This window comes from Asparagus officinalis, chromosome 10, assembly GCF_001876935.1.
Source record: "Asparagus officinalis chromosome 10, Aspof.V1, whole genome shotgun sequence".
NCBI classification, from domain to species: Eukaryota; Viridiplantae; Streptophyta; class Magnoliopsida; order Asparagales; family Asparagaceae; genus Asparagus; species Asparagus officinalis.
This window is the reverse complement of record NC_033803.1, coordinates 3,849,685-3,872,332: the sequence shown is the minus strand read 5'-3', so window position 1 is coordinate 3,872,332 and position 22,648 is coordinate 3,849,685. Positions and strand designations below refer to the sequence as shown.

General features: G+C 41.4%; 2 protein-coding genes across 6 annotated transcripts; one reads left to right on the top strand and one right to left on the bottom strand.

The window, feature by feature from the left end:
- On the top strand, positions 854 to 14,288 carry LOC109825004 (CRM-domain containing factor CFM2, chloroplastic-like). Of its 4 annotated transcripts, none has more exons than XR_002242876.1 (2): positions 854 to 1,418; positions 13,918 to 14,001. XR_002242876.1 is itself a non-coding variant. In XM_020391661.1 (2 exons), the coding sequence occupies exons 1-2, from the start codon at positions 1,221 to 1,223 to the stop codon at positions 14,234 to 14,236; spliced, it is 231 nt and encodes a 76-aa protein (XP_020247250.1). In that variant the 5' UTR covers positions 854 to 1,220; the 3' UTR covers positions 14,237 to 14,288. The 4 variants fall into 4 exon arrangements, 2 of the variants coding, with proteins under 2 accessions (XP_020247250.1, XP_020247249.1); XR_002242875.1 differs by lacking the exon at positions 13,918 to 14,001 and adding an exon at positions 13,007 to 13,625; XM_020391661.1 differs by lacking the exon at positions 13,918 to 14,001 and adding an exon at positions 14,204 to 14,288.
- On the bottom strand, positions 13,495 to 18,254 carry LOC109825003 (ABC transporter G family member 14-like). 2 transcript variants are annotated; one of them, XM_020391658.1, is made up of 6 exons: positions 18,015 to 18,254; positions 17,231 to 17,560; positions 15,935 to 16,355; positions 15,319 to 15,510; positions 15,033 to 15,235; positions 13,495 to 14,603 (listed from the first exon to the last, which is right to left on the bottom strand). In XM_020391658.1, exons 1-6 carry the CDS (start codon positions 18,135 to 18,137, stop codon positions 13,953 to 13,955), a joined length of 1,920 nt encoding a protein of 639 aa, XP_020247247.1. In that variant the 5' UTR covers positions 18,138 to 18,254; the 3' UTR covers positions 13,495 to 13,952. The 2 variants fall into 2 exon arrangements, with proteins under 2 accessions (XP_020247247.1, XP_020247248.1); XM_020391659.1 differs by having other exon boundaries at positions 15,033 to 15,214; positions 18,015 to 18,252.

Here is a 22,648-nt window from a genome sequence, read left to right as displayed (position 1 = left end):
AAAAATCGGTGATGGAAGCAGCGCGGAAGTTGGCCCGCACGAGCGCGCTCGTGATGCGGGGATGTGGAGAGTTGAGATGGCAAGTAAACACGCATTATGAGCAGGGATACGGGTAAATGAGTACAAATTTTGAAAACCATTCTATTTACAAAATAAATTATAAAGAGCAATCTTTTCTAAAAAAATATTATTAAACCCTTACTTACAGGCTGTTTGGTTGTAACTTTCTTCTAAGTAAAACTATGGAAAGTATAAAAAAGCGGGTCCTAATGTCAGCTTTCCTCCTTTTTAATTGTTTGTTTATAGTTGTGAAAATAGTATAAAATGATTTACTATGCTGATGTGGCATGAATTCACAAATCCCTTCAAAATTGTCTGATTTTGAAGGAAAACTGACATATGTGTCAGAAGTGAGGGGCTACCCAATGGAATCATTTAAGTAGAGACCACATAATAACCACTTTTTACACTTTTTAAACAAGCAATTAAAGTTACATTTTGCAAACCAAACAAGCAATCTATGATTCCAATGGAATCAAAAACAAACAAAGAAAAGATGTTCAGTGAAACTGATGAGGTGGACAACAACTTTCCAAATTGTGTAATAAATACACAACTTTATCAACAACAACCAAACAGTCCTTTAGTATCGGCCATCGAGCTAAAACTGGATTGGTTTGGACTAAAATTTCACGGGACGTGAAGTCTAATGAAGTTTAGCAAGCTATAATAACGTTATTTAAGGGCGACAATTTTTTCAGATAGGGTCGGATCTTGTAAGATCCGATTCGGGATCCAAAGCAACTGTTCCTTCCCCGCGTGTTCTCAAGCTCTCCCTCTCTCCCATCCCTTCCCCTCCCCTCCAAAACCCCTAAACCCCTCAAACCCAACATCCCCCGCTCCTCCCTCTCAACCCGACCCGAAACCGCCTCCACCTCCGCCATCCAACGAATCTCCGACAAGCTCCGCAGCCTCGGCTACCTCCCCCAAACCCTAACCCTAACACTAACCCTAACCTCACCTCCGCCGGCGAGATCTTCATCCCTACCCCTCACGAGCTCCCCAAGCACCGCGTCGGCCGCACGATCGACTCCAGCTGGAGCTCGCCGGAGAATCCAGTACATGAGCCTGGAACTGGGATTAGGAGGTTTCGAGAGCTGTGGCGAAAGGAGGAGGAGGAGGGAAGGGAGCTGAGGAGGAAGGAGAAGGAGGAGGAGAACATGCCGACGGTGGCGGAGCTGAAGAGGCTGAGGAGGGTTGGGATTAGGCTAGAGAAGAGGTTGAAGGTTGGAAAAGCTGGGATTACGGAGGGGATTGTGAATGGGATCCATGAAAGGTGGAGGAGCTCAGAGTTGGTGAAGATTAAGTGCGAGGATCCTTGTAGGATGAATATGAAGAGGACCCATGAGATTTTGGAGGTAATTTTATGCGATAAAAATTCATTTTTATTGATAAATAAGAAACGAGGAAAAAGTGGACATTTTAAGCTATGATTTAAATAACCCATTGGCTTCATTTTGTGTTATCAAAGTCTCTGCTACTAACATTAGCTCTCTGGAAAATGACTGCAACTCCACGGGGCTTGAAAGTCCCGTGGAGTTTCGGCACTTTAACAAATTTCACGGGACTTCAAGTCCCGTGAAATTGTTGGCGACTTTAATCCATTAACAATAGGCGGTGCTAAACTTCATGGGACTTGAAGTCCCATGAAATTGTTGGCGACTTTAATCCATTAATATTAGGAGGTGCTAAACTTCACGGGACTTGAAGTCCCGTGAAGTTTCATAGCTTTTTTCGTCAAAACCGAATTTTTTTTGTAAATAGGATGGTTTTCAAAATTTGTCCCCGTTTATACCCCAAACTCTGTTGATATCAGAAAAATGAGATGATAAGGGGTCAGTTAAGAGTAGTGCTAGGCAGGAGAGGTGGAACAATTTTGACCTGGTTTGAGGTCAAAAACTGGTCCAAAAGTCCTGACATAGTTAGATCCAGTTAAAAGCCAAAATGAGATTGATTTTTGCTCCCAAACCGCTCTCAACTCTCGTTGGTATCGCTCTGCTTTTTTTTTTCTTAAGCTTTAGAAGAGATTCCTTACTCTTTGCACAAGTTTTTTGCGTTTGTGCACTTCATTCCATGAAAAAGGTGGATGGAGTATGGAGAAATTATATTGAATATCTATGTCACATAGAACCTAATCATACTCGGTCAAAGTGGATTATAATTTCTGTTTATGTCATAAAGTTAATTGTATAAGTGGGAGGATATTTAGAGGAGTTTTTGGTCCAATAATCTTCTCTAATGACTGATAAACTAAGGAAATAAGTCCTTGCATAAATAACAAATGTTAGAGGCTCGGCGGATGTTTCCCAAGTGTGCCCTTCGACGCTCAAGTCAGTGATAGATAAAGCAATCTGAAGAGAGAATGTAGAATCCGGTCTAGGGTTTTGATCAAGTGTACCTTTGTGTGGTGGAGTTGGTCACGATTTATAGAGGATTCATGGGGGGCACATTGGTAATTCTACCTAATTGACGGAGCTGGCGTTCTACTTCCACTTTACATGCATTGGCGGCCGGTTGGTGGATGTAAAGGAGTACCAATCTCGTATTTAATATGATAGCAACAGAATGGTAGAAGTGCGGGCAACGTCCAAGGAGTTATTATGAGACCGACCATACATTTAATGCGATGACAACTGGACATCGAAGCATGGGCGCCGGCTGGCCATGCATTGAATGTGAATGACGTTGATGAGACTAACAAGTTACTCTTTCATTTGGGCTGTCCCCTAGTAGAGTCCAACTAAAAGACGCCTTTCATCTCGGACTTGGACTTCTTTGATGGATTTTGACTTGAAGATGCCTTTCGTTTCAGACTTGATTTGCTAGAAGGGTCAGCTTGTTTGGTCGATTTGTGCTTATATCCAGGTCGAGCCTTTTGGTCATACGGCTTAGCCCATTAATTTGACCCGTGATCAACTTTTAAGGGCTTATTAAACTTAGTGAATTCCAAATATAACAATATTTTTGAATTATAATCCACTTTTGCATGTTTGATTTATCGATTATTTTAGATGCTTCCTAACCAAAACAGACTCCTAAAATAGTACCTAAAATAGTAAAAAACTTACAAAAACGCTGATATCTCTCAATCTGGAGGGAATTTGGCAAAACGGGCTGCGGCAAACCGAACAACGGTGGGTTTGGTTGACTCTGTGTCGAAAAAATAAGCGATTTTCATATATAATTCATCCAATTCCGACTTACGGTTTGAAAGATATGACCCGTTCTTCATGACAAGTTATTTTCCTCGACCGGGTCCGTGTTTGGGCTTGTGTTTGTCCCGCTTCTCCATAAATATGTCCGCCGTGTATTCTACATCAAACAAAATCTCTGTTTCTTTTGTACAATCAGATTTATTTCCAAAAAATTTCTATTAATTGTTACATTCATGACTTCTTTGTTGCTAGATAATTCACCTCATTTGTGGTTCCATTTTCTTCCAATTTCCTGCTTATCGTGAATTCTTTCTTCTCTACTTCGGTTTCAGACGATGCAGAGTAAGCAATGGGCCTTTAACCAGCAAGCATAAGTGTCATAATGCACACATCTACCCGCATATGATTCAAACAAACAGACCTAATCGCTGTATAATCCACCACTTTGCACATAACTCCCCTTGAACACCCATGCACATCTTCCTCCTCAAACTGAACTCCAAACAACAACTTATAAATAAATATAGGTATCTGCCACACATAATACCCACCAGTAGTAAGAAACAAGAGGGGAGTAACCAAATTAAGGAAGAGTAGTTGTTTGTTTAACCTCCACAACAACGGCACCAATCGTGAGCCCGAGGCTTCGTAGGACTAGAGCATTGAAGAGGACGACGAAGAGGGAGAGGAGGCAGGTTATCGAGTCAGGTTTTAAACCGCCCATCCAGTAGATGACGGTAATTGGGAGGGCGAGGTCCATTAGTAGGTCGCTAGGGGTGCGAGCGAGGATTTCTTATTTGTTTTTAGAGAGCTAGGTAGAATGAAGTGTTGCAATTGCTATATTGCATGCGAACGGATAATCTCATGGTCTATAATTCTAGAATATTTGATGTTTAGCTCAAGTCTTGAGTGTAATGAAATTTCACATAGATATTACTGAAGATGATTCTTAGGATTAGGACAATATTTGATGAGTGCTTGTTATCTATATTTGGATGTTAATTAATAGTACTTACATATCATTCTATTGTAGGCTTGACGTGTGAGGGGATTCAGTCTCCTTGCGCAGAACCGTGACTTAAAAGGGGCTGCTAGTGAATGCAAATGTACTGAACCTGTAAAATTTTAAGTGAATGAATCAAAGAAAAGATTATTTGCCCGTGATTTCAATTCTTATAGTGACCCGTGAGTTTTCTGAGATTCCAAGTCCCAGCCCACTATACGGAGCACCTTAGACATTGCAAAAGAAACACCATCTCTTTTCTTATTCTCTCTCTCTCTACCTCGCTCTTCTTGTGCACTGCTTTTGCTCGTTCTTCAATTGCATATGTGCCTCTTGACTCATTGGATTTGGAGCTCATTTCCTTCTCTTCTGATGATGAGGGGTAACCGGCAAATTACCCGCTCTGCAGTTCTGATTTATCAACTCATCATCTCGTATATGTTGGCATACCTTGGACTATACTGAAATGTATATGTTTGTCGCGGCGAGAAGCAGCTCTAGCTATTTGATTGGATTGGGTGGTATAGGAAACTCATATGGGAATGTCTGCACTACATTTGCCCAATGGCGGGAGTAAAAACTTTTGCTTTTCTCTTTCGTGGCTTTGGTCTAGAATCCTTTCATGAGAACCGAGACAATGTTTCCGTGTCAAAGCAACTTATCTCTTCGTCAAAGTATATTGGATGGTGCGCTCATCGTGAGGCCTGAAACCCTAATCGAATTCATTCTGAAGATTGTTGTTAGTAGAGGTCCAATCTTTTTGTTACCGGCAGAGGACAGATTGGAGGATCAGCGATCGGTTAAAGGGATATTTTTATTACGGATTAGGTTTTTTTTTAAGAAGGGATTGGGATTCTGATGCTAGAGTTTTCACTTATTAGACATTGTTATTGTCAAGCAAAGCTTCAATGCAAGTCCCTAACATTTTAGCCCTATTTCAGTTGAGTCCTTAACATTTGAAACTCATCAAAGAAGGTCCGTCTTTTCCAAAAGGAAAATGATAAGTATACTACTCTTGTGATACTACTTTGGCACTACGAGAAATAAATGAGTGAGGTCCTTTCTTAAAAGTTGTTTAAAAAAATGGTGTCTCGACATCACCCACATAAGCGACATGTCGAATATTTCAATATCCAAATATCCAATAGAACAAATAGAACCGGAAAACAGTTCAAAATCCCCAGTTTGCATTCACTACATCATTCGTGTTTGTCACTGACTCACCTAAATTGACCAAGCTTAAGCCTCAATTCAAAATTTACATAAAGGTCCTGCCACCTCAGCAAGGAATAGTGGAACTTCAAAATGGATTAAATTTGATGACAGAGATAATGTTGGGGACCTTCTTCAATAAGTTTCAAATATTAAGGATTCAATTGAAATATGGTTAAAACGTTAGGACTGGCATTGAGTTTTTGCCTTATTATTATATTCTTGATGTCGATGATTTTATGAATACAACTTTAATTATATTTGATCCATACTCCGTAGGTGATCCGCATAATTCATTATTGTTCTGATTAATATTTCTGATTAGAAGATTGTATAAGATCACGCCATTAGACCAGGAATGAGTAGATGTTTTCAATTTGTATTAGGGCAAATTACATTAAAGCCCTAAGAACTTTCAATGTTTTGCAATAAACCCCCAATAACTTTCAAAATCTCATGAAACCCTCATTAACTTTTGGAACTGCAGAAAACCTCCAATAAGGTTCAGCGTTTGTAGATAATCCTCACAAATTAGAAACGTAAAACAGCATAAAAAGATATCTTGATGGACAATTTCAGTAAAAAAAACTAGGGTTGAGTCCTCAAGCTGAGGGCCAGTAAGAGAACAGCAAATGACAAAAGATGAGATATTTTTGTTTTTAGAGTTGCAAATATAAAAAAGATCATAAAGCCCTTTTAATAATTTAAGGGGTATTTTGTCTTTTCAAATCACATGAGTTGCACGTGCCACGTTAGATGTAACAATGTTTGCTTTGGGTGTTTTCTGCAAAAGTTACTGGGGTTTAATGCGATTTTTAAAGTTATTGGGTTTTCCTGCAAAACACTAAAAGTTCTTCGGGTTTACTGTAATTTACCCTTTTGGAGATACCACTACTTTTGATCATAATCGTTGATCTGATCATTTAGCGAGTGATTATGATTTATTCTAAATTTAACATTCATCGTATCCCAATATACTACATTTATTCCTACTTCACACTCAAAGAAAAATAATAATTATTCAATAGTTAATCAATGGTTGTGATAATATTATTGTGTGGGTTCAGTGCAAATTGGTGTCATACAAGTTTGATCCATTGATAAGTGAATCCTAGGAGCGAAAGGATTTGTTGGGCTTGTTGCGCGCAGCGGAAATTTCGGCAGCACTTCGGCAGCACAACAAGAGAGTCAGGTCGCAATAAGAATTCTTGTTTCTCAAAGGGAACAAGAATCTGAAGTCTAATATCTCATCAAAGTGAGATATTAGCTCTTCCTCTCGTCAGCTCTAGGACTGCGCGTCGAGGGAACCTAAAAAGCTATTATAAATCACCCAAATAGCAGTACAACCAATTTTACGTGGTTCGGCAAATTGCCTACGTCCACGGGGCAAGAAGGGGGGAGATTTACTATTAGAGGGAGAGAATACAACTAGGGTTTACAATCACTCTCAATCTAAACCCTCAAACAAACTCTCAAATCCCTCACAATATCTCTCTACAAAAGGATAAAATCAACCGAAAAAAAAACAAATCCCTGTACACTGCAGGCCTCCTTCTGCGCTCCAAAAAGAAATCCCCAGCCGCACAAAGGAAAAACCAACAAATCAACCTCCTGCAGCCGCGTGAAGAAATCCCACGCCGAACGGAAAAACAAACCCACCTCACGCACCCTGCCCTAGGAAACAAAAGCCTATATATAGGCTTTTGTTCTTCGGGTGGGCCTGGTAACATAATTCGTGGGCTCCGTTCTTTGTTTTGTTTTTTTTTTCTTTGCAGAAATCGGTTCACGCGCACGCGGTTTGCTTCACCTCAGTCACAATTGTCTTCACGTGTGGCCCCCACACGTACAACAATCTCCACATCGCCATCTTCAAGAACATCTCGAACGAAGTGATAACGAACGTCAATGTGCTTCGTCCTCGCATGAAAAACCTGATTCTTCGCCAAATAGATAGCACTCATGCTATCACAATGAATAGTGACGGACCTCTGCGATATACCAAGTTCCTCCAAAAGTCCTCGAAGCCAAATAGCCTCCTTCACAGCCTCCGTAACTGCCATATACTCTGCCTCCGTCGTAGACAAAACCACCGTAGACTGTAAGGTGCATCTCCAACACACCGGCGCACGGGTCAAAGTGAACACATACCCCGTCGTAGACCGGCGCTTATCCAAATCCCCAGCATAATCCGAATCAACATAACCAATGCATAACTGCCCACCTGTAGTGTCCCGTTCATAAACTAAACCAACATTGAGCGTACCTCGAATGTACCTCAAAATCCATCTCACAGCGTCCCAATGACCCACTCCTGGATCGTGCATGTATCTCGAAACCATGCTTACCGCCTGTGATAAATCCGGCCTTGTACATACCATCGCGTACATCAAGCTCCCAACCGCACTCGCATATGGAGTCTTCGACATTAACTCTCGATCTTCAACTGACTTCGGTGAAAGACCAGCTGAAAGCTTCAAATGGGCTCCCAATGGTACACTAACTGGCTTCGTATCCATGCTAACATGGAATCGCTGTAGAACCTTCTTCAAATAAGCCACCTGTGTCAAACAAATTCTGCCATTCTTCTTGTCTCTGCCGATCTCCATCCCTAGAATGCGTTTCGCCTCACCCAAGTCCTTCATCTCAAACTCATTTGAAAGCTGAACTTTCAACTCATCTATAGCTGACCTGGAAGTAGAGGCAACCAACATGTCATCGACATAAAGTAACAAATAGATGTACGCACCTCCTTTTAACTTGCGAAAATATACGCAAGGATCAAACTGGCTCCGAGTGTACGAATGACCAATCATAAAACCATCGAATCGCCTATACCACTGTCGAGGAGACTGCTTCAAACCGTATAGCGATTTCTTCAGTCTGCAAACCAATTTTTCCTTCCCTACAACTCGGAATCCCAATAGCTGAGTCATATGTATTTCTTCATCAAGATCACCATGAAGAAATACCGTTTTCACATCCAACTGATCTAATTCCAAACCATACTGTGCCACCAAAGCTAGCAAAATCCGAATCGAAGAATGCTTCACCACCGGAGAGAAAACCTCATTATAGTCAATACCTTCCTCCTGTGCATAGCCCTTCGCAACCAACCTAGCCTTGAACCTCAATGAAGTGCCCTCAATGCCCTCCTTCTTCGTGTATACCCACTTGCAACCAATTGTCTTTCGCCCGTTTGAAAGCTCAACAAGCTCCCATGTATCGTTTTTATGAAGAGATTCCATCTCCTCATGCATAGCCATCTGCCACGAATCAGCTTCCGAACTCTGCTCGGCCTCTCTGAAAGTAGTAGGTACTAACTCATCGATACTCTCCACCGGAAGTGCATACGCAACTGTGTCGGCATACCGTGCTGGCATCTGTATGTTTCTCCTCTGTCTCCGAACCGCAATTAAATCCCGAACCTGAGCCGTCGGTTCCTGATCCTGCATATTTGTACTCGTATCCTCCGTGTCACCGTCGTGCTCGCCTGGTGTCACCTCAGTCGGCACCTGCATGGATACTGTACCATCTGGACAATGTGGAGCTGCATCGATCTCCACCACCTGCGATATCTCCTCCGTCGGGTTGCTCTCCACCTGATAAGAGCTGGGAAGCTTCAAGATAGAAGTCTCATCGAATGTGACATCCCTACTCAGCACAATCTTCTTATCCACTGGATCCCAAAGCTTGTATCCCTTGACACCACGCTTGAATCCCACAAATATGGCCTTCCTAGCTCGAGGTTCTAATTTATCAGTTCTAACATGATAATATGCAGGGCACCCGAATACCTTGAGCTGATCATAGTCATGTGCTGGCTTTCCCGACCACATCTCTATAGGGGTCTTCCCCTCAATCGCAGATGAAGACAGCCTATTAATGAGGTGGCTCGCATATGTAAGTGCCTCAGTCCAAAAGATCTTCTCTAAACCACTCTGCGACAATAAGCATCGGATCTTCTCCAGTAAAGACCGATTCAACCTCTCTGCCACCCCATTTTGCTGCGGTGTATGACTAACCGTGAAGTGTCTCTCTATGCTCTCGTCTCGACATAGCTGCTAAAAGGGGTCAGAAGTATACTCACCACCGTTGTCGGATCGCAACGTCTTGATCTTTCTCCCAGTCTGCAGTTCCAATCTCTTCTTCCACTCCACAAACAAATCTAGGACTTCACTCTTCTTCGTCATGGTGTACACCCAACAACGTCTAGAATAGTCATCTACAAAAGTGACGAACCAATGTCTACCACCAAGTGATGCAGTCTTGGTAGGACCCCAAACGTCTGTGTGCACGTAATCCAGGATGCCCTTCGTCTAATGAATGACAGTCCCGAACTTCACCTTCGTCTTCTTGCCAAAAACACAGTGCTCACAGAACTCAATCTTCCCACTCTTGGCTCCCTTCAATAGCCCCTGCTTGCACAATGCAGTGCTCACAGAACTCAATCTTCCCACTCTTGGCTCCCTTCAATAGCCCCTGCTTGCACAATGCCTACAGTGACTTTTCACCTATGTGCCCCAATCTATAGTGTCAAAGTCTGCTCATGTCCGCTTCTGAAATAGCCGAAGCAACCTGGCCAATCTCGGTGCTTCCCTTCAGATAATACAAATTCCGATTGCGGACTCCCCTCATCACCACCAATGATCCCTTAGTAACCTTCGCTACAGCGTTTTCGAAAGCCACCTTGAATCCCTTCGCCTCCAAAGCTCCAACTGAGATAATATTTTTCTTCAGTTGAGGAACAAATCTCACCTCTTTCAACTCACAGACTACTCCATCGTGCATCCTAATCCGCACGGTATCTATCCCACAAACACCACAGGATTGATCATTTCTCATGACAACAACGCCCCCATCGACTTTCTCAAAAGATGCAAACCAGTCTCGCCTAGGGGTCACATGAAAGGTAGCGCCGGAATCAAGCATCCAATCTGATGCATCCACATGGTTCACCTCCGGAGTAATCAGTAGAGAAAAGCACGAATCATCGGAATCATCGCCTTTCGCAATGTTCACCTCATTGGCCTTCGGGCCCTTTTTCTTGCCATTCTCTTTCTCCTTGAGCTTCGGGCAGTCTCTCTTCCAATGTCCCTGCTCCTTGCAGAATGCACATTGGTTCTTTGTTAATTGGTGGCGGCCTCTAGACTTTGACCTCCCTCTGTTACCACCTTTCGGATATGGGCTTCTACCTCTTGTCGACAAGGCCTCTCCTGAAGTACTAGCGCGGGAAGTCTCCTTGTCCTTCCTCCTCAAATCATAGTTGGTCAATGCGTTAGTCACTTCACTATAGCTGATAGAAGATCTCCCGTTCAACAAAGTGAGCACGAAGGTATCATACTCCTCATCCGGTAAGGTTTCTCAAAGGGAACAAGAATCTGAAGTCTAATATCTCATCAAAGTGAGATATTAGCTCTTCCTCTCGTCAGCTCTAGGACTGCGCGTCGAGGGAACCTAAAAAGCTATTATAAATCACCCAAATAGCAGTACAACCAATTTTACGTGGTTCGGCAAATTGCCTACGTCCACGGGGCAAGAAGGGGGGAGATTTACTATTAGAGGGAGAGAATACAACTAGGGTTTACAATCACTCTCAATCTAAACCCTCAAACAAACTCTCAAATCCCTCACAATATCTCTCTACAAAAGGATAAAATCAACCGAAAAAAAAACAAATCCCTGTACACTGCAGGCCTCCTTCTGCGCTCCAAAAAGAAATCCCCAGCCGCACAAAGGAAAAACCAACAAATCAACCTCCTGCAGCCGCGTGAAGAAATCCCACGCCGAACGGAAAAACAAACCCACCTCACGCACCCTGCCCTAGGAAACAAAAGCCTATATATAGGCTTTTGTTCTTCGGGTGGGCCTGGTAACATAATTCGTGGGCTCCGTTCTTTGTTTTGTTTTTTTTTTCTTTGCAGAAATCGGTTCACGCGCACGCGGTTTGCTTCACCTCAGTCACAATTGTCTTCACGTGTGGCCCCCACACGTACAGGGCCTATACTTAATTGGAATAGGCTTGGAGGGGTAGAGGAAAATATTTGTTACTTAAGAATGATAGGTTTCGAGAGAACCCTGTAATCGCTTTTTGTGAGGAGACAGAGCCTCGGTTATCCGTTTGTAATGATTTAGATGTCGTTTTCTTCAGAATGACGACGTCGTTAAACGGTTCACGCGCACGCGGTTTGCTTCACCTCAGTCACAATTGTCTTCACGTGTGGCCCCCACACGTACAGGGCCTATACTTAATTGGAATAGGCTTGGAGGGGTAGAGGAAAATATTTGTTACTTAAGAATGATAGGTTTCGAGAGAACCCTGTAATCGCTTTTTGTGAGGAGACAGAGCCTCGGTTATCCGTTTGTAATGATTTAGATGTCGTTTTCTTCAGAATGACGACGTCGTTAAATATACATTAGTGGTTTCTTCGTGGGGATTAGAGATTTGGAGTGGAGATGGGTTTTAGGATTTTGATGTCCTAGAGGTAATACTATATTTTCTCTTGTGATCAAATGCTCAAGATTGGTTGTAGCTTTTAGGATTTGTACTCTTGATTCATAGAACAATATTTCTCTCTAAATTGCCCCCACAGACATAGATAAATTTGCATGCTACATTAAATTTTGGTGTTTGCTTGCTGTGATATTTTTCTTGGTGTCGTTATTTGTTTCTCGTGTCTAATTCCACAGATGAACTCTATTAAATCCTAACAAATATTATGGTCCCTCCACTGCTTTTTTGTAGCGGAGAGGATCCGAATCCCCACTAAAATGATGGTAGTTGGAAACGCTCGAGTTTCTTCTCTGAACTCGAAATAGATCATAAAAAATTTTAAGACTAGAGAATGGATTGTAAATGTAAATGATGAGCATCTCCGAATAAACTCTTTACAGTTAAAAGTTCATCCATCACAATCTTACTATTTGTATGCTTGTGACAAAGTTACTTGATGATTCCGGTTCATAGTTGTGACTCTGTCTAATGAGATATCACATGTTCTATTTTCAGCTTTTAATTACAGGTATAGGATGTCAAATGTGTACGTCAAGTATTTCTGAGTTCGATTCGTATTCCTCTTGATTTATAAGACTGATTCAGATACATAAGAGTTTTGTGTCCGCCTTGATTCAAAACAAGAGCTCAACATTAGATGTGAGAAGAACAAATGCAGGGAAAGGCTCATTTGTCAATGTTTATGTCGGCTCATTTGTCATCAATAAAGATCTGAGAACTTCGTCAGATCACTGGTCAATGTTTATGTCGGCTCATTTGTCATCTATGTATAATTATTGGGATTTAAAGATCCATTTAGATCACACGGGGATATTTGCACAGTACATTTAAGTTATTGATGACTAGTTTTATGAACTTAATTGTTAGCAGGCTGGTGATTAAAGTCTTGCTGTCATACTATCTCACATGGTACATTCTCTTCTATTATCTCACATGGTACATTAGACGTAAGAAGAACAAATGTATGAGTAAGTTTGTGTAAAATCATTGATAGACATCCTATATAGATTTGGGGATTTAAGCTTGACTACCTTTTCGCTTTTTATTTATCTCTGTATACACCAGTACTAGCATTCAGCTGCATCGTTGAAAATATACTCTTTGGGTTGCAATACATTTGCCTTCCAGCGAGCACATCAATTTTGGACAATGGTCTCCCCATCACCATTTTAATTCAGGACATGCCCCGATATCATCTTACAAATCTCTGCCACTACACAAAAACTCCGTCTCTGCACCAAAACTCTGAAGTTGCGTTGATGGTTGAGGGTTGTGAAAATCATCTTGAGGCTTCTTTCAAAACATGGTATTTGCACCTTGAGGTTTCCATACATTCAAATCACGCAATGTTGCGATGTTATTGCAATCTTACTATTAAAGTGGTACATGTTCTGTTTATTGGACATATTGTTAGGAGTTGAAGAACTTGTAAATGAGATGTCAGAAGCTGTTATATATCTTCCCAACTTTTTTTTAAGGAACAGTTCCTTGAGCTAGGCTTACAAGATGGGAAGTAAATCATGAAGAAATGCTTCCTGCAATGCTATCTCCTCTCTTTACTGTGCCAGGTTCCATTTATATTTTTATATGTAAACCCAACAAACTGTTATTTGCATATTGCACAAAAAGCATGTACATTTTTTTCTGGCATTATCAGGGCCTTTAATGAAACTCATACTGAATATTTTTACTGTGCCATGTTACGTTTTCTTCTTGTATATTTTTCATGCTTACTTCTCTAAATGTCTTCTTCTGAATGATTATTTTTGTAGCCCTTCTTTCATACGTAGGAAACAAAATCATCTCTTAGCTATCCAGGCTTCAGTAACAATCTCCTCCTCATAGCTTTGCAATGGAACCTGAACTTCTTCACCTGAAACATTCCACTCATTTCTGTTTCTTTTGTTTGGTTCATTTTATTTCCGAGATATTTCTGATTAATGTTACACATCCATTATATGTTTCTTTTGTCACAGTCATCTCATCGACGGTTCTAGTTTCTCTCAGTTTTTCACCTCGGCTTCAGACGGTGGAGAGCCATAAAAGCAACGAGTCTGTACCCAATAAGCATAAGTGCCATTATGCACACATCCACCCACATATGTTTCAAGCCCACAGACTTAATCGCCGGATAGTCCACCACCCTGCACATAACTCCACTCGAACACTCATACTCATCATCATCCTCAAACTGAACTCCCAACAGCAACTTATAGCAATAAAAACTATAGCTAAGGTACTTCAACCAAACTATGAACACAGGTATCTGCTGCACGTAGTATCCACCAGCAATAAGAAAGACAAGTGTGGTTACCGACGCAAGAGTTGTCGCCTGCTTGACATCCATAAGAATGGCGCCAATTGCAAGCCCGAGGCTCTGAGAAACAAGCACATTGAAGAGGACGACAATGAGGGAGAGGATGAAGGTTAACGGATCAGGTTTGAGACCGCCCATCCAGTAGATGATGATGACAAAGGCGGTTGGGAGGGCGAGCTCCATGGGGAGGTCGCCTGCAGTGCGAGCGAGGAAGTAGGACGATAGGCGGTACATTGCGGATGATTGTTCTTTGATGAGCATTCGCCGTTCTTGGGGGAAGGTGAACACAGCGTTGTAGAGGGGGAAGAAGCCCCAAAAGACCGAGAAGAAGAAGAGGAGGGCAATCTGCGATAATGTAAATTGATTGAGTTTCAAACGTTGCAACTGCTAGCGCATGCAATTTCATTTGTTCAGCTTAATCTAAAATTTTGCCGCTTGCAGTTGCAGTGGTAGTTACCTGTTTGTTATGACTTCGAACTTGTCAGAACTGAAATGCTATTAACTTTTTCCCCTTGTCCTCGTGATTTAAAAAAATCAATGACATTTCATTGCAATAGCATTTCAGTTATAGTTGAAGTGAATCAAACAACTACTCACGCTCAAATCTGCATAAATCATTGGTGCGGTCGGATATCATTTCGCAACCGCAAGTATTTCTCGCGGTAAAACAAAAGGCTGCAACTGGTAAAAAAAACGTCGCGATCGCGTGCAACTGTAATTGCGAACGCTCTAGTTACCGCATGTGAAAACAGGAGTTCAGTGAAGTCGACATACCCTGTCTTGGATGTTGTTTGGAGATGTATGCCACCAAAGCAAGCCCCCAAGAACAGCAACGCTTATAACTTGAAAGATCCTGAGCTTGTTGAAGGCCTCGTATCGCCTCTCCTTAAGACTCCTACTTAGCAACACCCTGAACTGCTCCCACCAGCTCGTATTCCATCGTTCCATCTTCCCTCCTACGGCCACAAAGTTTTTTTCTTTTTTTTGAGTTACCTCCTGCGCCCACGAGGTATAGATAGAAACCAATTGGTGTGATAAAGTTTGGCGGGAAATGGCTTACTGTGGCTCGGTGAATCTCTCTTGCACCCGTTGTAGTTGTTGCTCTCGGTGCTGCGGAGCTCTGCTTCGAGAGCAGGGGCAATGACGCGGTCGTATGCAGAGAGGAGCTCTTTTCTTACCAATCTCTGCTCCTCTTCTGATGCCTTGCCATCAACCTGGTCCATGGTTGCAGGGTTTGAATCTGGCGGAATCCCTGGACCCGAAAAAAAAAAAAGAATAGAATTAGTAACAGTTTCATTCTAATGCTTACCAGTTATATAAGAACAAATACATGTAATATAACTACACTGGCTGATATCCAGTGTAAAACTAGTTCCAAATAATTTCTATAAGTTTTTTCCTCTCAAATCTCCGTTGAATTCAGAGTTTAGAATTCTGCTCGATGTAATTTTCAGTAAACGGGGACGGTGTGTCCCTCCTCGTTCTTAGTACGCGTGTTGATGCTGGTGTAAGACCATTAACTATGATTTGAACATATTGTCGTTAATCATGGATGTGGTGTCCGGATGTGTGCTACATCAGCAACACGCCAGCATCCTGTACACCCTATGGTTTTTTATGTCCTTACCATACTTTCATATGCAATAGTAATGAACCTTGTAGGGTTTTCTACTTACCGTTGGCAAGATCAAGCATGTGATCGGCCGGATTAACGCTCACAGGAGCCACAAACCCAACAGAGCCGAAATACTCAAGCGCCGCTGATGCTCGACCGTAATATATTGGCGACCCCTGCGACAGAAGAATCACCTTATCGAACAGATGGTACAGTCTACTCGATGGCTGGTGTATCGTCGTCACCACCGTCCTCCCACCCTTTTCTGCCAGCCTTTTCAGGATCGTCACGATTCTCTGCGCCGTTGTGGAGTCTAGCCCTGATGTTGGCTCGTCCAGCAACAACAGGCTTGGGTTGACTAACATCTCTTGCCCAATGCTGACTCGTTTCCGTTCGCCTCCGGACACGCCACGAAACAACTGCCCGCCGATCATGCTGTGCGCTACACGGCCGAGTCCTAACTCCGTGATCACTTGCTGAACCTGCAGCATGTTAATGTTTAACTGTTGGTTTTGTAACTAGGCTCGTGTTGTAGTTTGCGGTGTCTCATGGGGCTGTGAAGGCTGATATATTTTTGAATTTATGTAAGAAATGAAAATTTCCTCTACTTTCCGTTTTAACTCCCGAAAACTTGTGGGTTCTAAAGTGCAAGTGCCTGCTTAGATTTGTATCCAAGTATACAAACCAGCCGCGTGTATGGAAAACAAAAGTCCGTTACAAAATTAACTGTTTTCGTTCATGATTATAGGGGTCTGATCCCATCTAAGACGCGTGCATAATGGGAGCTTCGTGCAACGGGCTATCCTTCTACAGGGTGAGCCTTGGCACAACGGATTCGGATCCTCTCCACTATCTAAAATGTAGTGGAGGGACCACTCCATAATCACAACCATTGATTGTCTAGTTGGTGGTTGTGATTTTTTTTCTTTTAGTGCAAATTAGGAATGAGTGCAATACACGAGGGTATGATAAGTGTTAGATTTAGATTGTATCATAACTATCTATTAAGTAATCAACGACTGAGATTAAAAGTAGTGGTCTCTCCACTACTTTTTGTAGTGGAGAGGATCCAAATTCAGGCGCAACTATGTGGTTACTGCCTTGTGACCTAGAGGTGGGTTCGGAATCTCAGAAACAACGTCACCATCTGTGCGGGTAAGAATACGTGCATCTGACTCTTCTTAGAGCCTCCAAAAATGGTGAGAGCCTTGTGCACTGAGCTGTCTTTTTAGCTGAGTGAGTTTCTTGAAAAACAGAATGCAGATGGAGAGTGGATATTGTGGCCTACCCCTAAAGAAGACTAATATTTTCACGAAGACAGAAACACACAGAGACGGGGTGATAGGAGATCACGAACTTGCAACACTTTCTCGGCTCTGCTCAGCGTCCTCGGCAGTCGTAGAAGCGCCGTAAACACGAGCGTCTCCGTCACCGTCAGGTGCGGGTACAGCACGTCGTCCTGAGCGACGAAGCCCATCCGTCTTTTAACGGCTCTGTTGAAATTCTGCCCATTGTAGGTGATCCTGCCGGAGAGTTTCCCGCTCAGTCTGCCGCTGAGGGCGGTGAGGAGGGTTGTTTTGCCGCTGCCGGAGGGCCCGAGCATCGCCAGCATCTCCCCCGGGCCGGCCATTCCGGTTATGCCCCTGAGTATGGTCTTCTGTCCCACCTTGTACGTTGCTTCCTCAAACTGCATTGAGTGTGAATAAGGTGCGCAGACACTAAGAAACTTTTCGATCAACAAACAGTAATAACGATAGCCGGCCACCTGGCAATCTGCAGGTAGACGTCCTGGATTCTCAACTTTCTTATAGGAAAAATGATACCGGCACGCCTCCGGTCACACCCCCTAGCTACAGTGCAGGGGGCCCCATTTGAGATTTTTAAAAAAATCTCAAGTGGGGCCCTCTGCACTGTAGCTAGGGGGGTGGCCGGAGGTGTGCCCGAAGGTATGCCTGTAGCGCCTCCCTTCTTATAGTAAGTAAATCAATTGAGCTCAATGTTATCGTGGAACTAATTACGGAGTTGAGAATCCAAGGGGTCTGTATATCTACAACAATAGAAGTATAGGGGGGGAGGGGGCGTATCGGCGACTAACTCCGTCTCCATAATAAAAAAAAATTCGTGTAGAGACATCTTCTTACCTTGAGGGTGACCGGGTATAACGCAGCCACGGGCCCTTGAGAGGCTGCATATTGGATTGCCGATGCGTTCGTCGAGGGTTGGTCCTGTGAATCCTCGCTTGTACCTGGGGTAGGAATCGGCATGATTGATGAGATATAGCCTGGTAATTAATTTGCAGAGGTAGGAGAAGGAGAGAGAGGGTTATTTATTTATTTATTTATTTTTAATTTAGGTGATGTTTGATTTGCAAAGAAGGTAGCTGCATTGGCACATAGATATATACGAGAGGGACAGGGGCTGATGCCGCAGTGATAGTTAAATGTTATGGCATCTTGAGTGGGGGCTGATGTTTGGTTCACACTGAGTACAGGTGAAGCAATCACGCATAGTTGAGTACTAATTACCAAATGATTAGTTATTCTATGGTATTAGTTAGGGGCTGTTTGGATTGATTTTTTGGATAGGTAAAAAGGGGGGAAACTGTCAAAAATGTTAGCTTTTTGGCAGCTTTCCCCCAAAATCACCTTTTATAGAGGTGATTTTGGGGGAAAGCTGCCAAAAAGCTGATATTTTTGACAGTTTTCCCCTCTTTTACCTATCCAAAAAATCAATCCAAACAGCCCCTTAGAGAAGACTACTTTTTGGTTTTGGTGCTGAGCTCAATTTTTAGAATTCAAGAAATGCGCTCCTATTTGAAATAAATCAGCAAAAATGTCTTCACATTGGGGGGGGTGGGCTAATATTAAATGTTCGTTCGCTAGACAATTGGACTAAAATACTCCCGTAGGTTCTGTATGATGCACGCATCACGTACACCAGAATACTAGTCTTTTGTTAATCAAAAGATCGATGGACTTACCAATTTACAAGTTTGATGGGTGACAAAGATGGGTGGACTAGTTAGACAACGGTCATGTTTAAGTGAGAAAGTACAGAAGGGTCCACAAAATTTCACCTCAGGGTTCTATCTGCAAAATTAGAATTGCAGGGATTGTAGGTTCAGGACAACAGGGTTAATCCGCAATTAAAAGTCTAGGTTATAGCCATATAATTGCTATGGATTCATTTAATATCAATTAGTAGCTAGGTAGGGTTTATCTCCATCTATTTATGAAGTTGAATATAAACTAGTATAGTAGGTTGCATGGAACACAAGTCATTTAAACAATTAAAAAAAGTTTTCAAGAGGACTATTTCTGAGCTAGAGGTAAATTTTTGCATGTGAGGTATATGTATTATGAATTAGACAACCCTATATTCTCTATGTAATGAGGTCAATCATGAAAGCATTATTATACCTCTCCATTTACCAATCATTTATAGTTAGTTAAACAAGAAATTAAATCTTCGAAGGAATAATATCCCATCAACTATAGATATGCCAACTAAGTGACTTCAATCTTGTGGACAAGGATATTAATCGCCATAATTCAGGACGATTGGTTTATAATGAGAATTACTTGAAGTTGATATCGCAGCAATGTTAGGATTGTGTCTTTGATTCTTTGTATAACTTCATGAGAATTAGATAGGGTTGAAGATCAATCATGATTAGGAGATTGAGTCTCATCATGATTAGGAGTTTGAATCCTATTCTAATTAGGAAGTTAGGCTAGAGATATAATTTTGATTTTCCTATATATATTCTTCTATCGTTGGAGGAAAAACTAAGCAGATGAGAGAGAGCCAATATTCTTATAATCTAGGGTTAGCAGATGGCGTGGCCCGATTCAAGAATATTGTGCGAGAGGCGAGGGTTTCGTAGTATTTGTTCGTGCAAAAGATTGCATCATTGAGAGAGGGTTTTGCAGTCTTTGTCCGTTCAAAAGATTGTAAGGAGTGGGTTTTGAAGAGAATATGAGAATTGATTATGTATGTGAGAGTTTGAGAGATTGAGAGACGACGGTTAAGTGGTTCCACTTATAGTTCTCCCTGATACATAGTGGATTTCTCGTATTGTTGCCCCGTGGACGTTGATCGAAGTTGGTCGGCCAAACCACATAAATCTCGGTGTTCTTTCTTCTTGATTGTGGTTATTTTATATCTTGTTGATTGTGAGTTGGCTTCCGAGTTGCGGAGATCGTAGTACACGGGGGACTAAAATTACCCAACAAGCAAACTTATGCTAACGAGTCAAACATTTATGTACAACTATTCCAATGCAACTGTAATTATAGGTGGAACCATAATCTTTTCCTTCGTTTTGCATATTTAGCGAATTATTCGTTAGAAGAATTTGAATCACAATATCTTTGTTATGATTTTGCATATTTGCCTAATTATTCCGCTCAAAGTTCTGAATCTTCGATAGCAGAAGGGACTGATGGGTTCTTGCATCATTCTTAGATTATCCTCTCAATGAAGTAAGTTGACATACTAATTAGTTAACTAATGCAAGTTCTTTAAAACTTAGTCCTTGTTCCTGGTCCCTAATAAGTAAATGGTCTCCATCATCACGTCTGTGCTTGTAAAAAGTTAAAATTAACTATGCTCGTATTTTGTAATATCCACATGGTATAACTTTTACTTAGAGAATAAAGCTTCTCTTTTTTCGAAAGATTCTAAAGTAAAGATTGCTACAAGATTTTTGAACAAGAAGAGTGTGAGTGTACAATAAGAGCATTTGGCATTTCTAAAGATAACTCTATGAAGCAAGATTCTTATCTACGAGCTACATGAGAATCAAAGCTATGAACATGCATTTTTCTTCCCTTTGTTTAGAGAGTCCATTGATTCTCTCTTGCACTAAGTTGAATTCAAAATCAAATCTTTATGGGGGGTATCTTTTCATTTCATTGATTGTTTAATCATCACAAATCTATGTTGAGACTTTATGCTCTTCGGTTGAAATAATTGAAAGAGTTTCTCAAATCCTCTATCACTGCCGACTGTGTCATTAGTAAATTTACTAAAAAAAATGGCATGCACTCTGGTGGCTAACTAGAATCTAATGCCTTGGTTGGTGTACTGTGGATGGAATCTCTCTTATGTGTAAGCGCAAAAGAAAAAGAAAGAGAATAATGGAGAAAATTTTGGAACTAACTTTGGAAATGGATGAAAGTAGAATCAATTCCCTCGCTGGCTAGTTTAATTATAGCTATAGACATCAGCTAGTAAGCGACATTATCAAACTGTTGCCACAAATTATTCATGGCATGCATGCTTGGTTCACTGTGGCTATAATTAATTATACAATGTAAATGTCAGTGGCATGCAACTGCAGTTGTTATAGTTATCGTCGCACACAACTATAGTTACAATTATTTGGTTCAGTTTTGAATGTTGTAGTTTACAGCTGTAGTTGTAGGCGTTTGTTATGGGATATGGGGATTTTTAGATTTCTAGCAGGGTTGGCCGTAATTGGATTATAATATCAACCTCATTTGCAGCCGGAAAAAATTGTAGTTATGACTTGTCCGAGTTTATTTCTGCCTAAGCAATTTACATCCCATTATGTTCGCGTTTACAAACAAACACCTGCAACTGAGCTAAAATATCCCAGTAATATGCAATCGCAGCTTTACTGAACTAAACATTTTATTGTAGAACATGAAACACCTCCAAATGCTTATTCCTCAAGTATCATCATTAATTTTTCTCGCCTATATATGTGTCAGGCTTTCGCCCGTTGCAATTTTGCAACGCACTCTCAAATCCCTTGCCTTAAACTAATGACTATTATTAGGTACAAGATTAACTGGCTAATGTAAGATGATTAGAGTATAATTAGGATCGATGATGGTGATAGTTTGGAGACCTTTGAGATCCTAGGTATATAAGCATGGGATGTGCTTAAACTAAGTTATCTTTCAAAAGGTAGAAGTTTTAATGGAAACCCAACTTGTTGGATGGTGCTAATGATCTAAAGCTAGAAAAATACTAATTGATCATTAACATATATATAAAGCTCTGTAAGATGCCCATGTTTAAAGCTAGTGTGAGTTCATCATGAGGATCGAAGAAAGAGAATTTTTTTTTTGGTCATTAGTTTCTCTAGGTGGTGGGAGATGGGGTTGATAATATTTGATATTGTTACTTGGATGCTACGCATACTAATATGATACTAAAATATGTTTCTCACATAAAATACGACTGAATAGTGGGAAATTATTGAATGTTTGTGCGATAGAAAAGCATACTATTGCGTAAAGTTTTCATAAAGGTCTGCCATTGTTTTGTGAGTCTCCTTATTTTTATATATCACAATGGTAGTTTCAGATGATTGTTCTCTACTTTTGGGAGTACATATCAGTTACCTTTAGTTTGCATTATAGTTCATTATAAAAAAAAACCCTTTGGTTCGCATTATAAATATAACGAAAATAGAGAACATTTGTGTATAATTAGGTTGCAAAGATACATGAACTAATTAAGATGGATTACGGTAATTGACTTGTACGTGTCTCGAGAATTTTACAGGTCGCCTTATGCAACGACATAGCGTGCGCATGTGGATCACGCGCAAGGTGATATGAGAGTACCGTTCAGATCTGGAGAAGATCTTACTACTGAACTCAGGTCGACACGAAGGCAGTCCTCTTGATCATGAGCTGATGATAAGGACATGCACCACAAGGGCTCAAATGCGCATGGATACTGGAATGTCTGGAATGGGAGTGATCAGTGTCATGATTCAAGCTTGACTTTAAAGATC

Excerpts from the sequence above, each read along its gene's own strand:
- LOC109825004 (XM_020391660.1), top strand. The coding sequence starts at position 1,221 with ATGCCGACGGTGGCGGAGCTGAAGAGGCTGAGGAGGGTTGGGATTAGG. Across the intron at positions 1,419-12,436 it reads GGACCCATGAGATTTTGGAG|CTTTTAATTACAGGTATAGG; the intron begins GTAATTTTATGC and ends TTCTATTTTCAG.
- LOC109825003 (XM_020391658.1), bottom strand. The coding sequence starts at position 18,137 with ATGCCGATTCCTACCCCAGGTACAAGCGAGGATTCACAGGACCAACCC. Across the intron at positions 17,561-18,014 it reads TATACCCGGTCACCCTCAAG|TTTGAGGAAGCAACGTACAA; the intron begins GTAAGAAGATGT and ends CACTCAATGCAG. Across the intron at positions 14,604-15,032 it reads CAAACAACATCCAAGACAGG|ATTGCCCTCCTCTTCTTCTT; the intron begins GTATGTCGACTT and ends ACATTATCGCAG.